The 17177-nt window shown below is 56.9% G+C and overlaps 4 protein-coding genes across 4 annotated transcripts; 3 read left to right on the forward strand and 1 right to left on the reverse strand.

The window, feature by feature from the left end:
• The first annotated feature begins 3194 nt into the window (after positions 1-3194).
• On the forward strand, positions 3195-5441 carry GGS23DRAFT_226639 (acetoacetate-CoA ligase). Its single transcript, XM_051512005.1, has 3 exons — positions 3195-3875; positions 3934-5052; positions 5143-5441. The coding sequence occupies exons 1-3, from the start codon at positions 3313-3315 to the stop codon at positions 5255-5257; spliced, it is 1797 nt and encodes a 598-aa protein (XP_051369213.1). The 5' UTR covers positions 3195-3312; the 3' UTR covers positions 5258-5441.
• Position 5442: 1 nt separating this feature from the next.
• On the reverse strand, positions 5443-7010 carry GGS23DRAFT_613743 (Metallo-dependent hydrolase; the record flags this gene model as incomplete). The annotated part of the gene is made up of 4 exons (XM_051520591.1): positions 5443-5772; positions 5858-6548; positions 6670-6809; positions 6960-7010. The coding sequence occupies 4 exons, from the start codon at positions 7008-7010 to the stop codon at positions 5605-5607; spliced, it is 1050 nt and encodes a 349-aa protein (XP_051369214.1). The 3' UTR covers positions 5443-5604.
• Positions 7011-14136: 7126 nt separating this feature from the next.
• On the forward strand, positions 14137-15891 carry GGS23DRAFT_226683 (guanine nucleotide-binding protein subunit beta). Its single transcript, XM_051512006.1, has 5 exons — positions 14137-14417; positions 14538-15256; positions 15318-15407; positions 15470-15589; positions 15650-15891. The coding sequence occupies exons 1-5, from the start codon at positions 14288-14290 to the stop codon at positions 15668-15670; spliced, it is 1080 nt and encodes a 359-aa protein (XP_051369215.1). The 5' UTR covers positions 14137-14287; the 3' UTR covers positions 15671-15891.
• GGS23DRAFT_226721 (uncharacterized protein) lies at positions 15815-16735 on the forward strand. Its single transcript, XM_051512007.1, has 3 exons — positions 15815-15880; positions 16035-16459; positions 16594-16735. The coding sequence occupies exons 2-3, from the start codon at positions 16113-16115 to the stop codon at positions 16655-16657; spliced, it is 411 nt and encodes a 136-aa protein (XP_051369216.1). The 5' UTR covers positions 15815-15880; positions 16035-16112; the 3' UTR covers positions 16658-16735.
• Positions 16736-17177: the final 442 nt, after the last annotated feature.

Raw genomic sequence — 17177 nt, forward strand, 5'->3', positions numbered from 1 at the left:
TAAAGCCCGGAATCAACCACACTTACTTACCTCTGACTATCTCGAAAAAAGGGTCGCCGGGTCTGGTACTAGGTTTACGGTGCCGTCTGTGTGGTGTCCGTGGTCCTTGCGGGTGAGCCGGGGCGGTCTGGGAGCTGGGAAGCTGAGGCTGTCTTGAGGAGGGCAGTGTCGGATTGGCCAGCGGGCGGATGGTGTTGACGCAGGGCAAGTTTAGGGATAAGCTAGGTTTTCCTAAGGAGTGTAGGAGGTGGGAGAGCAAGAAGCGAAATTCCCACTGGCACAATGACGACACGCAACCACGACGGCTTCCCTCGACACCGACAGCACCCTTCACTCGAATTGTCCGGGACGAGTCAAGACGAGAGGAGAGGTGACGTGAAAAAAAAGGGGGCGAGAGCGGGAAGAGGAGGGCCAGGTAATTTTATTCAGAGAGAGGTGAGCGCGGCTCGGATGAGATGGCGGTGCAATGAGAGGAAGCATGAGGAAAAAGGTGGACCTGATCAATTTAGTGCAATGATCAATATGCATGTACTGCCGTACCGAGTCTGCTGCGTCGAGCAGGTGAGTACCTGGACAGTACCAGGCCACGCCCTCCGGCGCCGGGGGGGCGACGCGGGTGCGTGTACTGGGTGCCGCCTTCGAAAACCTGCGTGGTACCTGCCCACCACCTGCGGGCCAGCGGGACGCAGACAGGCGAGGTACCTCGGAAGTACCCTCGACGCCGGGAGTGGGCGCGGGTGGTGTGATGTCGGTGATGAAAGGCAGCCAGCTACGGTGTGTCAACCTGAATAATCCCAGACCCCCCCGGACAGGAGCACTTCAAACGCAGCCCTCTCTCCATCAGACGATGCCGCTAGTCTTTTTTTTCCTCCCTTTCCCTGTCCTCCTCTCTTTCCGAGCGATCCGCGTCTCCACTCCGCTCCTAGTCTTTTTGTATATCCTCCGGCGTTGGCTCTCTTATGAGTTGACGCCGATCTGCTGTGAAATCTGCCGCTGAGGAGGGGGGGGGTTGGTGCGAGGGAACGGCTCTCTCTCCGGATCCGTAGATTAGGAAAATGGAGCGGGTGAGCTAGACGCAGACATCAATAGAGCGACAGAGATCTCGACAGGTTCGACACTTTCAGATGCATGCAGCGCCCAACCCCCTACCTCTCTGGCTATTCTTTCCCCTTCACGCACGACCGAGAGAGGGGCGGGTAGCATTGCCTACGAGTATGAGTAAGTGTTATGAGACAAGGTGGTCTAGGAATGATGTCCGTCCCGTTAATTTCACAACAGAGAAGGATTCAAGATGCGCGTTTTATTACCGATAACGCGGTAGGCCACCCCCTTCAAGCCCCTCCCTGGTCGCGCTTCGGGTTGGGCTGAGGTGCCGAACGAGGAAAAGCGCGTGACCTGCACGTCCCGAACGTCCCTGAAATGCCGGAAGACATAGGTAGGTAAGCAGCTAATCCTCGAACATATCATACCTAAACCCCGTGCATGTCTTGGAGACCCGCGGAGCAGATAAGAAGAACCAGAGTAAATACTCATACAACAACCAACATGTGAGTATCATGCCGTACGTAGTAGTACGTAGCATGCCCTGCTGGGTTCTGGGCTGCTCCCGGTTAGGTCCCCTGCCGCACGAACCCACGCAGGTGTCCCATGGGTAACGAGGCATACAACCGCTGGACGAGAGGTACCCCTCCTGCTCCAATAGATACGTGCTTCCAGCGGCCAATGACGACCTCCCTACTATACGTGTATAGGAGATAGGTACCTACCTAGATAGGTATCTAAGGGGGGCAGGTACAGGTACCTACCTAGGCAGCTTAACCCTCCTTCAGCTTGGTGGCTGTCAAGTTTAAATTAGGTAGGCAGCCGCATACACACCCTCTCCCACCCGGGCGTGTACCTTGAACATGGAGAGTCGAGGCCAGGCAGAGACAATCCGTCAGCAAACGGCGCAAGGTGCAGTGGTAGACAGTACCTCGCTACGTAACACTGCCGGACGAGCCCTACCTTTATTAAGCTTTGCCGATGCAATTGTGTGTACCTGCCTCATGTCTATATGTGCATATATAGGTAGGTATGTACACAGTATACAAACCCGACAGTTATCCGATGGGCGGGTGTGCCTCAGGTGGTTACCACCTACCTAGGTACCTAGGTAGTGAGCAATCGGGGAAGGGACGCTATTCGTTGTCCAAACGATATACCTTACCTTCGGTTAGGTTAGGTACCTACTGTAGGTACATTATAGTTAATTGCGGGCTGGATCTAACTTAGTGTGTCGATCATGTAGGTACCTAACCCAGGGTAGGTACTAGTGTACCTATGCAGACCCTTATGACATGCCCATACACGTATTCTCCTACGCAGGTAGGTACCCACCTACACCATTCTGAATCACAATCGACCTCTCGTACATCATCGTCCTACCTCTGCCTTCATCCTAACAACCAAAGCATGCTGCGGACACCCCTTCGTGATGGGTAGAATGTCAAGAATAAGGAATAGACAGAACCGAACTTGCTACTCATTCTCGCTGTCGAGTCCGGATCGTGTCGCTTAGGTGTCTTCCGCGCCGGGTACATGACGACTACTTATGTATGGGGGAAATCCGTCTAAATCGGCCTCCGTCGGGCTAGAGCTATCGTTGAATTGGCCTCGTGCATCCGTCTCAAACCTCAACAAACCGAGGCTGATCGACGGCCGCCGCGGTCTCCACGATCCTCGCAGGTCTTCATATTAAAATACTCCGCCGGCTCGGTCCCATCGCGAGAGAAATAGACAAAACAACCGTCCCCTTGCCCGTATCCCCCTCCCTCCCACGTGCCCAATAGTCACCCACGATGACCGTCGCCCCCGAGCCCGCGCTGACGCTGCCCGTCGAGCTATGGCGGCACCCGGACCCTTCCTCGACGCCCATGTACAGCTTTCTGCAGCACGTGAGGTCCAAGTACGATGCTGAGATACGCGACTACCCAACCCTGTACAAGTGGTCGGTCGACAACATCGCCGATTTCTGGGACGAAGTATGGCAGTTCTGCGGCATAAAGGCGTCCCGGCCGCCCTCCCGAGTAGGTGCATGTGTAGATCTGCCTAGCGCACCTTAGTCCCGGTCGTGGGGGGGATGTGAACGCAAACGAGCTGCGTTCTCGTCCTCCTCGTCGACGACGAGACATCGTCAAGTCGGACCGGCTCATTAGGATTCCCTCTCCTAGCACCCACCACCCCTTGCCTTTCTCTCTCTCTCTCTCCGTCTCTCCGCCTTGCTCCGGATATTCTGATGAGGAAGTTGAACAGGTCCTACCAGCCGACGCGCCCATGTTCCCGCGGCCGGACTTCTTCGAGGGGGCGCTGTTGAATGTCGCGGAGAACCTCCTGTTTCCCGGAAACGCGGAAGTCGCGGCGTCCGCGACCGCCGTCATAACGGTGACCGAAGCCGAGGGGCAGCGCGTGTCGACGACGTGGGCCGAATTGCGGGAAGCCGTGCGTGGATGCTCGGCTGCGCTGAGGGCCGCCGGCCTAGGACCCGGGGACGTCGTCGCCGGGTTCGTCTCTAACCACGTCCAGGCCCTCGTGGCGATGCTCTCCGCGGCCGCGCTAGGCGCCGTCTGGACCGGCATCAGCCCGGACACCGGCGTGAGCGCCGTCCTCGACAGGCTCGTGCAGATCGAGCCCAAGGCTCTATTTGCGGACAACGGGACGCTGTATAACGGAAAATCCTGGTCGAGCACGGGAAAGACATCCCAAATAGTCGACGAGCTTAAGCCCAAGGGGCTGGCGCTCGTCATCGTCGTAAACAACGTCCAAGACGTCGCCTTAGGTTTGGACGAGCTGCACTCGAAGGGAGTCGCGGCGAAGGAATACGAGAGTTTTCTACAAAGGTATTGTTAATTTCTCAGTGTTCTATACCAGCCCCGCCGAGGTTAACGCGGGTTCTAGTGGCGGCAACGCGCTCCTGAGATTCGAGCAGCTCCCGCCGTCTCATCCCCTCTACGTATTATACTCCAGCGGCACTACAGGCCTGCCCAAGGCCATCGTACACACTGCGCTGGGCACGCTGATCCAACACAAGAAGGAACACATCCTCCACTGCTCGATGGGCCCGGCTTCGAGGATGCTCTACTACACAACCACGTCCTGGATGATGTGGCACTGGAGCATATCCGCCCTCGCGTGCGGCACCACCCTGATCCTGTACTCCGGCTCGCCCTTCCAGCCCCACGGCCACCTCTCCCTGCCCAAGCTGCTCTCCGCGCTGCGGGTAACCCACTTCGGCACCTCGGCCGCGTACCTCACCGCGCTCGAGACCAACGGTGTCTACCCCGCCCGCTCGCTTGACCTCTCCCCCCTGCAGGCTATCTACTCGACGGCGTCGCCCCTGCCGCCCTCGACATTCTCCTTCGTCTACGAGGCCTTCCCTCCCCACGTCAACCTGGCCTCCATCACCGGCGGCACCGACATCATCTCCCTGTTCGGCGCGCCGTGCCCGCTGCTTCCCGTGCACGCGGGCGAGATCCAATGCGCGGGGCTGGGCATGGCCATCGCCGTGGTGGACCCGGCCAGCGGCGCGCCGGTGCCGCCCGGCGCCGACGGCGAGCTCGTGTGCACGCGGCCGTTCCCGTGCCAGCCGCTCACGTTCTGGGGCCGCGAGGGCGCGGCGCGGTACCGCGCGAGCTACTTCGAGCGCTTCGCCGGCGTGTGGCACCACGGGGACTTCGCGCGGGTCGGCGCGCGCACCGGCGGCCTGACGATGCTCGGGCGCAGCGATGGTGTGCTCAAGCCCGCCGGCGTGCGCTTCGGCAGCGCCGAGATCTACAACCTGCTGACGCGCTTCTTCGCCGGCGAGGTCGACGACGCCGTGTGCGTCGGCCGTCGCCGCGACGCCGACCGCGACGAGGTCGTCTGCCTCTTCGTTGCCATGGCCGGCGACAAGCCCTTCTCGCCTAGCCTCCGCGACAGGATCCGGGAGGTCATCCGGAGGGAGCTGAGCCCGCGCCACGTCCCGGGCGTGATCGAGGAGTGCGGAGCCGGCATCCCGAAGACGAGCAACGGAAAGAAGTAAGTTACCATGTCGCTACGGCCACATTCCCCCAATGGCCAGACCCTGGGACCCTCAAGTTAACCTCACTTTGCCACCCCCTTCTCTAGGATCGAAGTTGCGGTTAAGCGGATCCTGTCCGGGATCGATGTCAAAACGAACACAAGCGTAGCGAACCCGGAGGCGTTGGTTTGGTTTAGAGAATGGGCGGCGACGCATAGCTAAGGGGCACTCTAGCAGCAAGGCCCGTGGGCGACGGGGGCAAGAATCTCCCATCCAGGCGTAGCGCATCGAGAAAGTAGAATCGGTGTTTCCTAGCGGTAGATGGGGCCTCGGGAACGGATTTAGAACCATAGTCTACATTATCACTACGAAGCATCGAGACACGCGAGGGGGCCAGCGGCGGGGGGCGGGGGGGGCGACGAATAGGATAGGGGGCAGGGAATGGCGGCTACGTTCGCTTCGCTAGAGAGCCCGTCGTCCCGGGACTTAGATAGAGCAGAGTTCCAGTCATCTCCAGCCGCAGAAAGCGCCCTCAAGAAATCGCACGTACACCGCGCGCCGCGCCACTACTACCACATAACCCGTCGCAGCCTCTCCCTCTCGTCGTCGTCGGCGAATATGACGTCGATGCCCTTGCGCGCGAGTCCCAGGATCTCGTCCCGCCCCAGGCCGAAGTGCGCCTGGATCAGCCGCCACTCGTTCGACAGCGGGCTCTCAAAGACCCCGACGTCGTCGGTCTGGTGGCGCGGTCGGTCGTCGCTCGGGTTAGCCACACACATATATGCACAAAGGAAGGGGGAGAGGGAAAGGGGGGGGGCTCACGCAAGGCACGACGACGGGCCCCTCGACGTGCCACCACTCGCCGAAGTGGTGGGCCTCGAAGCTGCCGACGATCATGCGGGCGTGGACGTTGCAACTGAGGCAGAGCTCGAGGCCGAGGGGGCGGGCGGGGAGCGGGCGGGGAGCGGCGAGGCGGCGCTTGACGTCAGGGGGCACGTGGATGACGTGGCCGAGGCGGTCGGGCTGCCAGGAGAGGATCTCAGCGAGCTCGGCGGGCGCGCAGGCCTCGGCCTCGGCGAAGTGGGCGGTCAGGCGCAGGCCAGCGGCGCGGGCGGCAGCGAAGGCGGGCGCGAAGGTGGCCACGTCGCCGCGCGACGGGTCGCCGCACAGGTCGACGCCGACGACGCCGCGGGCGCGGAACCGCGCGGCCAGGGCGACGGCCTCGCGCGCCCCGGCGGGCGTGTCGCGCCGGTCGACGGACAGGATGAGGCGGGTGCGGAGGCCGGCGCCCGAGGGGTCGGCGGCGGCGTGCTCGCGCATGACGTCGAGGACGGCGGCGACGTAGCCAGCCTTGTCGAGGCCGGCGGCGGGGAGGGCGCGCGGCGTGGTGCGCAGCTCGGCGTAGACGACGCCGTCGCGGGCGAAGTCGTCGAGGACGGCGCGCGTGGCGAGCCGCAGCGCGGCGACGTCGTCGATGAGGTGGTAGATGTACGACGAGAACAGGGGGAAGAAGCTGCGGTCCGAAGGGGCGGGCGCGGGCGCGGAGGCGGGGGCGCGTTCTGTTTAGAGAGGGAGAGAGAGGGAAGAGACGAGGGAGCGGGGGCGGGCAGAAAAGAGAGGGAGGGGACCCTTACGTCGTCAGATCGTAGTCGTGTCTGCCGGGCGGCATGACGACCAGCGGGTCCTCGAGGTCCGTCTTGCCGGCGGCCTTCTTCGCGGCCCAGATGGCGTGCAGACATTCCCGGCTGATGCTGCCAGTGAGATGAGCGTGGAGCTACGGCGGAGAGAGGGGGGGCCCGGCGTTAGCGACGAGCACGTATAGATATATAACAGATAGCAGGTATATATATAGGTATACAGATATATACGTGGACATAGACAGGATCTAGACCCGCGAGCCCGGACAGGTGGCGATCGTCATTACCTCGATCTTCGGCATGGCCTTGAAGTCAAACTCCAGGTCGTGCTCCGCCATGGCCGTTATCAGAAGGGAGAGCGCCGGCGTTCGGAGCCGTCTACGAGAAGAGCTGTCTCGGGTCAGAACGTCTTGTGTTGGTCTCGCCTGCTCGCGCCGACACGACTCGATTGCAGTGCCTGGTCGGACGCGTGCTTCCCCTCTCTAGCGACCGCGATATTCTCTGCCCGCGGGAAGAAGGAAACAAGGAGAGATGTCGTGATGCGAGTTGGGAGGATAGAGGAACAGAGGGGCGGTTATCGATTGCATCGGGTTCTGGATTCTGCTGGTGCTGGCGCTTGGGTTGTGGTGTGACCTGCTTGCTAGTTGTTACGGGCGCTACAAGCGTGCAAGTCGTTACGAGCGTTACCAGCCAAGCCTCAGTGACGGGGCGCGATCGGAGACGTTGCTATTATCTCGCCTTCTAGCCCTTTTCCTACGCCTCCTCTCTTTACTTTTACACTTGAAGGCGCCGACGTTGCCGACTGGTACCGACGTCGACGTCGACGTACGATATCGACACATGGGATCAAGCAAGATTCTTTTTCATTCGGGGATCGACGGGTACGAGGTCGTGATTGCGCGCAGAAATATCGACGCTCTTGTTATTCTCTCTCCCTCTGCGTTCCGTCTTGGTTCGGTCAATCGCCTTCGACGTCGTGGCCTGACTCGACGCTCTCCGTCATGCAATCACCCAACCCCGTCGTGTCATGAGGGCGAGCAGAGGAGGCCGCAGATCGGCCAAGCCGAGATAACATTCGCGCCGAGGCCACACCGATCCATGGTTTGTCCGCGGGCTAGCCAGGGGATTGTGAAGAGCACACACACACACAGTGTCGAACGGACCCGTCGTCGCTCGGGCGGAGAGGAGGCGGGGCCGTCTTCCTCCCTTCGCTGACTTATATACCTACCTATGCACAGGTCTGTAGCATGGCTTGCTTATATGTACACATAAAACGCCCACTTACCCCCTCGCACACTCCTCTCGCGGACACGATGTCTAATGTGTACATACGCATACGAATGTAGGCGTGTGTGTGCATGTACCTATGTGGGCTTACATGTACGAGTAGGTATTGCTGGGCAAGGTAGGGGTGGCGGTAGGGTAGAGTGTTTCCAGAAGCCCGACCCGCAGGATGCTTGGGTCTCCTCGGTCGATCACAACGCGCGCCGCCGCACGCTACGTAGTAATATAATACGCCCAATTTATTTCCCTGGACGCTCCTCCGCGGATAATAGGTATAGGCAGACGGGGGGGGGGGGAAGAAGGGGGCTGGAGGCTGGAGGCTGGAGATTCGTCGGCGAAGTGTGACACGGTATTGCCCATGGTTATCATTATCATCACCTCATCACCACCATCGTGTCCGCATACGCATCACGCATGCAGGCATACGTAGATACGGTTGCGATACGGGTGAGCTCCTGAGGCTCTGTTCTTTAGGGGAGGGGAGGGAAGGCTTTCCCCCTTACGCGATCCGGCGGCTCCTAGGCAGGGTCCGTGAGAAGAAAAAAAATTTACCGAAGCGCTCCTAATAGATAGTTTCTGGTCAGTCTACCGAATATAGACGTAGGTTAGTTCGTACGGAGCGCTGTACGCTAACTACATTCCTGCTCCTATGCAACATAGTAGTACACATATATGCATGGATGGAAGAAGACTGGGTTGCAACGGGAGCTACGAAGCTGGGGGATGAGGATCCCGTCTGTCTGTCTGCCTAACTCATATATCGGGACCGAGCTTCCCTGGCCTGTTCAAGTCGAGGAGCGCTGCGTAGTATAATGATTGCGTTTGGATTAGCATGTCTATACAAGACACACGCATCTACGCACGTCGCATCTCCATACGCAGCTCGGCGAGGGTGAGGTGGGAAGGCCTCCGCCAATCTTGTTTCCCCTTTACGTGTTTGAGTAGAGCTAACAAGCTTGTCAGGAACTCGAGGCTAAAGCAGCTAGGAGGACCGGCTAGAGATACTATATGTTGTGCCGGTATGAGGAGATCCCCCAACCGGTATAGCCCGTGGCCCCATAACAGGGGAGAGAGATATCAAGGTGCTGCGGAAGTACGCAGCCAAGGGACCGGGTGGGAGCTAGGCATAATCCCTACGTCGATATATACCCGCCCGCACGTACCCAGCATGTAGCACGTATGTTATGTTTCTGTGCCGAGGCGTAATACAAATAGTATTATCCTCGCGAAGGAACATTGGCGGACCCCAAGGACAGATATTCGTTCATCCATTCATACATTGTGTGTACGTCCACAGTGACTTGCGAGAAAATCCCGGTAGGCAGCAACAAAGAGAGAGAGAGAGATTGACTCGACCGGGTTATGGCCTGCGGACAATAAAATACTGCAGACATGCGCATACGTACATATACTCTGCCCCGCAGGCGCCCTCTCCTCGGCTCACTTATATATACTCTATACAACTAGGTAGGGATAGGGTGAAACTGAATACTAGTATATATATATATAATGTCAGGGAGGGCGCTGAGAGACAGACAGACAGGCATTTCCTCCAGACTACCTTGAACGCGTCGCTCGGCGGTAACAAGGTCCTCCACTCGTCCCAGGGGAGAATTAATAAGAATCTACCTGAGGAGAGTATGAGTAGAGCGCGTAGATTTAGTAGTATTATTAATCGACGGCTGTGCCGCGCGACGAGAGGGGAGGGATTCTCTGTGAGTAATAAGCGGCGAGGGAGGGGGGAAGCCATGGGAAACGACGCGAACGTTTCGCAGTTCAGCACCCGAGGCAGTTCTACGGTTAGCAGGACGCACATCTCGCTAGGAGCCGCCGCGGTATGTGCTCATATACGGACGTACATAATATATATATATATATATCCGTATATATAGTATACAACCTGCCTGGTATATATTATTTCTTTTTCTTTTCCCTACCTGATACGCGCCCAGTAGCATTCTTAGCATATTCCTCTTCTTGGTATCATGTGTACACGTAGGTGAAAATCGAAGAAGAATGAAAAGAACAAGAAAGCGAGCCGATGCTTACGTGAGTAGCTGTGCTTGATAATAAGAGTTGCACTATGCCTACAGCCGACAGGTAGGTACCACCTAATGTTAAGTACTGGAGGTACGAATGGGTGCGCGTCATGTAGCTACGAGATGTGGGCATATGGTGTCTATATCGTGTGTGTGCTTAGGATTATTTAGAGGTAGGTAGGTACCTGGAGGTACCTAACCAAAGGTAACCCGCAAAGCTGTTCCTTGGCGGCCGGTCCCCGTAATAAAAAAGAGCATCGAAATTGCGCAGGGATTGGGCAGATTGGATGGATGGGTTGGGTTGCGCCGGATTGGGACGGACGAGATTGGTGCAGAGACGAAGATCTACCCAGGAATTAATAGCATCCGGCTCCCCCCCTCCCCTCCCCTCCCTCCTCCCGCCAAACCAGCCCAGCAGAGGCGTCGGTTGGCGCTGCGTACTCTGTACATGGGCGCGCGCATCAGGACGCAGCGCTGCCACGGCTTGCCGATCACAGCGAGTCGGGTAGCGTGTACGCGCGAGGCGGGCGATCTTCGTACCAGCGTCTGAGTGGCTCGGTTACTACTCATACTATATGAGTAAAGGTTCCGGGGACCATGAACCTCCTTCATTACATCAACATGCAACAATGTACAATCCATCAAGTACCCTGCGTCCATACAGGCATGTGGGATGCCGCCATCTTTATTTTGGCCTCGCTGCGGATTCCACCTACGCGTACCAAGGTATACCGGGGTGAGCCGTCGGGACGGTCACGGCCAGGGCTCTCGCCCGTCGTCCGACTTGGTCGGGAAGACCGCACTGCAGGAGGCGCATATACATATATGTGCAACGGAAGTACGCGCCTTATTTGCCGCCATTCGCTCCGTCTGACTGGCCGTTGCGATTATCCGCGTTGTGGAACGGGGGTCCCGCTGTCTTGCGTAGCCGGTCCGGGGTAGGGAGCTGGGAATTCATACGTACTAGTATGCGTATAACAATACTGTAGGTAGCGGAAGCCGAAAAAACTGGTCACAAGGGGAGGGGGGAAGAGACGAACGAAAAGGAGCCGCACGGGCCGCGAAGCCCCCTATACAGTCATACAGTCACCTCTATGGCGACTCGGTGCCTTATGAGTATTCACGGCGGTCCTGGCGGGCAGTGGCTCGCTGCTGCTGCTGCTGCTGCTGCTGCTGCTGACCGTTCATTGTAAGGCTAGTACAGTGCGTTTCCGCGCGGCGCCGCACGGCAGGATGAGTATATGTACCTATCTATATGAAGTATATATCAGGTGAATATACGCGTAGATAGATACCTACCTAGGTAGGTGTAGGTATGTGCTCTGTTTTCAGCTGTATATGTATTGTAGACATCCTCCTTACATCAAGTTCGAGACCTGCTAACCCACGCAATAGTAGCGCAGTACCTGCAGTAGCGACCAGGACGTCTCCATTGCCTTATCTCGTTGCAGGCTAGCGGAAGGACGAATGGGCAAGGTAGCTTCGGCCTAGTGCGCCTACTCGAACTCCCCAGGCGCCGCTCGCGTATAGTGTGGGTTTGATGGCGGCCACGGCCATTTCACGTCAATCCTGGTTAAATTACCTATGAGCGAGTACTCATATGTATACCTGGTATACCAACAGGTGCTTGCCTCCAGGTAGTCCTTAGCCAGGGTTACGTAAGGCACATCATCTCTCTCTCTCTCCGGCCAAATCCAGGCTGGCGCAGAGCTTCCCAACCCAGCCTGCCATTGGAATTGCCCTCCGCGCCGACCCGCACCGACGGCAGGTTGCCCACGCAAGCGAGAGGAGGGAGGTATTCTTATACCTAGATAAGCATGATGTATGCAGGCGGCATGCAGCGAGGGAGCGGGCTGCTGACCGAGAGAGGTTCTAGAGTATACGTATACTACTGGAGTAGTAGTAGAGGTACGTGACATGCCGCCGGGCTCGCCGCATTACCTCAGATGGGTACTCACTCATACGCTACCAGCGCACACGCCCGAGGTACCTCCCCGGTGGACGCAGTATGCCCCAGGTACGTGCCTAACGCGGTACCCTACCATCGAGAGGTACGTAGTATACCCATAACTTACCTCATGCGGACGGCGGGTCTGATTCAGTTATACCGCTGCAGGCAGTTGCGACGCTACCATCATTTGATGCAGGACGCATACATGCCTGCTCGCAGCCTGGTCCAATGGCCGACTCTGCTCGAGTCATACCCTGATTTGAGTGTATTTTTTTGCAAGGAGGAGGAGAGATTTCGCCAGATTTTGGACAGGAGGCGGTGTTATTATGTACCTACCTACCTACCTCCTCTACCTGCCTACCTGTAGTACTATAGGTAGGTAGGTACTTTACGTGGTAGGCACATAGGTACCTACCTCCTCAGGTAGAGGCACGCAATTGGGCACGCGCGTATAAGCGTCTCTCCAGCTCGTCATGTCGCAGTTCCAACTTGTATCAACTTATAGGAAAGCCAAGGACGTAGGAGGAGATACATACCTAACCCGGCCTCCATTCCCCCCTACTACGTATATGTATATATATATACACATACACACACACATAGTATGCATATAATATATTGGGTAGGCAGGATGCAGGCTTGCTTGTTGTCATGTTATCCGCCGGGACTAGCATGCTAAAAACAACCGCCTGCTGTGCATATCTCCTACCTCGAAGGTAGTAGGGATGGATGAGCCACACCAAGCATTCTCTGGACTGATTGACATACATTAGGAGGTAGTATGTTTAGGTACCTGCCTAACCTCTTATACAACATGTCCGTCGTATATATATATATATATAATGTGTATATATATATATATATACAGCATTACAGGTTGTCGGGTTTAGATGCGTACATACCTGTCCCGTATGGGTTTGTCTCCCCCCCCCCCCTCCCCTCCCCTTCCGACGCGCCCACCTGTTGTTCCCTTCATTTACGATCCATTGATGGGTTAGGTAGGTAGGTACCTCAAGGTACCAGACCGGTCTTAGAGGACAGCAGCCCGCTCTGTCGGATCCATTCATCGTCTGCAGTTTTCGTAGCAGAGGTACCTGAGTACATAGGTAAGCCGGACTCGCTGAGGTACTCCCAAGGTACTCCACGTTGAATACAGTGGCCAGTCAGATCTTCTCTTCCTCCTGCTGTGCGTGCTGCACCTCAGTCTCCCTGCCGCTGCCAGAACTCAAACCGCCTTGCGCAGCATCACACCTGCCTTATGTACGCATGGTAGGTACCTATGTACTGTACAGTGTACCTGCCCGTTAGCCACCACCGCGCAGCTTTCCCGTCAACCAGTAGGTACCGACCTACCCACCTACTACCTGCCTACATGCCTACCTACCTCCTACCTGGGTAAGGTAGGCCGGTAACCTAGTACCAGCCTGCCTACATGCCTACCTACATTAGGTTCCTACCCATCTACTCATACGCCTTGTACCCGAAGTACCTCCTTTCCCTCTCCCCTCTAGGTCTCCGTTCCCTCTCTCTCTCTCTCTCTCCTCTCTCTGGCTCGCCTTTCTCTCCTTTAACCCTTTACCCTACCGTTGCCTGCCTTGCCTTACCACCATAATACCTACACGCACACGCACACAACACACATACATGTGCTACACTCGCTCACTCACTAACCTTGCCTATTCTCACTTACCCACCTACATCTTTTTTTCTTCCTCTCCTTCTTGTCGTTCCCCCCCTCCCCCCATCCCCGAAACGCATCGCGGACGGAAGTCAATCGGCTCTTCCAACCTCGTCTGCGGCCTCTATCCCATCCACAACCGGCTGTCCCCAGCTTCCTGAGCCTTCTCCACGCTAGCTGCTGAGCTGCGAACTCGTCGTTCGCCCGGCCCATCTCCACAATTCACCTCGTCTTCCCGTCCTAGTAACCAATACATACATAGTCGTCGCGTACTCGTTGAGTCCAAACCTCTCCAAGACCCGTCTAGCCGGGGGGCTTCTCTGAACTGTCGTTTTTCCCTCCACCCCCCTTTGAACCCCATAGTACAGGTCCGCTGGTCAGAGCACACAACTCGACAAGGCACCCCCCCCTGGAGCTCACACTCCTCTCTCCGTCACCCTTACCCCGAGTTGATCCAACCTCACACCTTTTCCCTCTCTTTTTCTTAACCTTCCTTTGGTGTTCATCTCAGCTACCTGTGAATCTCCCCCCCTCCCCCAAAATCAATCCATCCACACCGCTCGACGCTCGACGACCTCTCGTCGCCCATCAACCCCCCTCCATCCCGTTCTTCCCTGCTGCTCCTCGGTCCTCTCGCTCTCCGACACATTGTCGTCAGCCGCCATGGATTCTCAACGGCCGAACGATGTGTCGCCGGAGGCCATGCAGGCGCGCATCCAGCAGGCGCGACGCGAGGCTGAGAACCTGAAGGATAGGATCAAGCGGAAGAAGGATGAATTGGCCGACACTACTCGTGAGTACATCTCGTCTGTCAATTGACGGGTTCCCTACCCATCCCGAGATTGATCGCGTCAACGCGAAATTGAGGCTCCCGTGCGGCTCCGTTCTGACCCTCGTTACCCGTGATTTCCAGTCCGCGCTGTTGCGCAGCAATCCCACGAGGCCATCCCCAGGAACCAATTAATGAAGACCAAGAGGACACTAAAGGGGCATCTGGCCAAAATCTACGCCATGCACTGGTCCACCGACCGAAGACACCTGGTTTCCGCCTCGCAGGATGGGAAGTTAATTATCTGGGATGCCTACACGACGAACAAGGTTCACGCCATCCCGCTGCGGTCATCCTGGGTCATGACCTGCGCCTACGCCCCCAGCGGTAACTACGTCGCTTGTGGCGGTCTCGACAATATCTGCTCCATTTACAACCTTAACCAAAATAGGGACGGGCCGACGCGCGTCGCCCGCGAGCTATCTGGCCATGCCGGCTACCTGTCGTGCTGCCGATTTATCAACGACCGAAGCATCCTCACCTCGTCTGGCGACATGACGTGCATGAAGTGGGATATCGAGACGGGAACCAAGGTCATGGAGTTCGCCGACCATCTCGGCGACGTTATGAGCATCAGCTTGAACCCCACGAACCAGAATACCTTCATCTCTGGCGCGTGCGATGCTTTCGCCAAGTTGTGGGATATCCGGGCCGGAAAGGCTGTGCAGACGTTCGCTGGACACGAGTCCGATATCAACGCTATCCAGTTCTTCCCGGATGGGCACTCTTTCGTCACCGGCTCCGACGACGCGACGTGTAGGCTGTTCGACATCCGGGCGGACAGGGAGCTCAATCTCTACGGCGTAAGTGGACATGGCCCGACGAAACAGCTCTCCGTAGCCGGTATTAACCTCGGTGGTGTAGTCCGAATCTATTCTCTGCGGCATCACGTCCGTTGCGACGTCGGTCTCGGGCCGTCTACTCTTCGCAGGCTACGACGACTTTGAGTGCAAGGTACATCCTGCCCCCCCCCGGCTTGCTGAGATGGATTCCCGTCAACTAACCGCTCTCGTTAGGTTTGGGACATCACGAGAGGCGAGAAGGTCGGATCCCTCGTAGGCCACGAGAATCGTGTCAGCTGCTTAGGGGTCAGCAACGATGGCATCAGCCTATGCACGGGCTCCTGGGATTCGGTGGTAAGTGCCAGGAGTCATCAGTCGCAAGCTAAACTTCATGCGCGCTAACTCTTGTCGCAGCTCAAGGTCTGGGCCTACTAGACGGTACCAGTCCCGGCGACGCCGGGAACTGTTGCGAGGACCGCCGGCGTCATCTCTCTTGTTCGGATGAATACTTGAATCTAATTTCAACCTGGTAACGCGCTCGCGAATCGCCGATATTTTGATAATACCAGGACGAAGTCACGACAGCCTTTCTCATCAGCCATTTTCCTTACCGCCCTACGTTATACTCGAATCCCATCCGACGATGTACGCCGCCGCCGACCGAGGAGCCAGAGGAGTGTGTAGTTCACGATCCCGATCGCTCTTTTGACACCACCCTAATACTATTTCTGCCTCTACTTTCCACCCGTCGGCCATTCTGCTAATATACGCCTCGCACTTCAAACCGATACCGCACAAGTGCATCTCGATGTAGCCTATATTCTGCCAAGACCAGAGTCTGGCTTCTCGAGTCCCCTCAAGACGAGGATACGATCTAATGAGAGGAATTCCTCTTCGGCACTCAGCCTTTGCTTTCCTTATGATTTGGTTTAAAAATTTCGGCAGCTCGAAAGGCGGACGGCGATCGCCGATTGCAGGGAGATTTGTTGATACGGAAAGGTTTCCCTCCCGGAAAAAAACAATTCTTGCGCGTCTCCTTGATTCTTGTTTGTTGCCTTTCCCCTACCCACACCGATCTCGCTGCGGTAGAGGGAGTGAGTGGGAGGAGGGGATTGCTTACTTGGGGTGGAGAAAAGGGGTAAAGATCGACGGGAAGAGGGGAGGGGGTGTGGCCCCAGAAGTTTCAGTCCGGCGGAAGAGAACAGCGCAGCATATTAGGCCTCCGTGAGGGTTGATCTTGCAGATGTTCCCTCGAGACTGTCCCACCCGTTCATTGTCATCTCGTTCCTGGCATTGGAGGGGTGGGAGAGAGACAGGGGGAACCAAGCCAGCTAGGTGCAGGTAGAGTAGGGGCAAAGGAGAGGGAAAGCACATTCGCATTTGGCGGGTACCACGGCCCTTCACTTACTGTCTGTACCATAGTCATGTCATATTGAACGCTGAAATCATCCAAACTAATACGGTATATGAAGGGTTTTGCTTGTTTCTTATTATCTCGTAGTCAGGATTTCTTTTTTTTTCTTGGTCGTGATTAAATCGACATACCCAGGCGGGATGAGAGGGCGCGGTCTTGGAGTGTCACGCCTTTCTGCGTGGCCGGATAGATGACGTGGTCTTTGCGTGAGCCCGCGTTGAGATTAGAAAGAAAGAGGGAATACCATATGTAGCCGTTCTGGTAGAGTCGAGATGATGCGAGATGTCCGCCGGTGATGGGGTATAGATTATAGGAATGGTGTGTGCCTCTCGATAGATCGTGATGTGTCGAGAGGTAGTAGTATTCATTGCTACGTCAGCCAGTTCAGCCAATCTGCTTGTTTCGCCCACTTACACTTGCTCTGTTTACCCCCTTTTCTCCCTCGTTATCACGGGCGTGGGTGTAGTAGTGTAGTTAGTAGAGACGACGGAGTTGGATTAGGGAAAGCAAGATGAAGTCCCCGTGGCT

This window comes from Durotheca rogersii (genome assembly GCF_024521655.1).
Source record: "Durotheca rogersii strain YMJ 92031201 chromosome Unknown GGS23scaffold_23, whole genome shotgun sequence".
Taxonomy (NCBI): domain Eukaryota; kingdom Fungi; phylum Ascomycota; class Sordariomycetes; order Xylariales; family Xylariaceae; genus Durotheca; species Durotheca rogersii.

What these genes read in the sequence shown, in the direction of transcription:
- GGS23DRAFT_226721 (XM_051512007.1), top strand. Translation starts at nt 16,113, where the DNA reads ATGAGAGGAATTCCTCTTCGGCACTCAGCCTTTGCTTTCCTTATGATT. An exon ending in GCGCAGCATATTAGGCCTCC is followed by an intron (nt 16,460 to 16,593) that starts GTGAGGGTTGAT and finishes GTAGGGGCAAAG; the next exon opens with GAGAGGGAAAGCACATTCGC.
- GGS23DRAFT_226639 (XM_051512005.1), top strand. Translation starts at nt 3,313, where the DNA reads ATGTTCCCGCGGCCGGACTTCTTCGAGGGGGCGCTGTTGAATGTCGCG. An exon ending in TACGAGAGTTTTCTACAAAG is followed by an intron (nt 3,876 to 3,933) that starts GTATTGTTAATT and finishes CGCGGGTTCTAG; the next exon opens with TGGCGGCAACGCGCTCCTGA. An exon ending in AAGACGAGCAACGGAAAGAA is followed by an intron (nt 5,053 to 5,142) that starts GTAAGTTACCAT and finishes CCCCTTCTCTAG; the next exon opens with GATCGAAGTTGCGGTTAAGC.
- GGS23DRAFT_226683 (XM_051512006.1), top strand. Translation starts at nt 14,288, where the DNA reads ATGGATTCTCAACGGCCGAACGATGTGTCGCCGGAGGCCATGCAGGCG. An exon ending in TGAATTGGCCGACACTACTC is followed by an intron (nt 14,418 to 14,537) that starts GTGAGTACATCT and finishes CGTGATTTCCAG; the next exon opens with TCCGCGCTGTTGCGCAGCAA. An exon ending in GGGAGCTCAATCTCTACGGC is followed by an intron (nt 15,257 to 15,317) that starts GTAAGTGGACAT and finishes TCGGTGGTGTAG; the next exon opens with TCCGAATCTATTCTCTGCGG.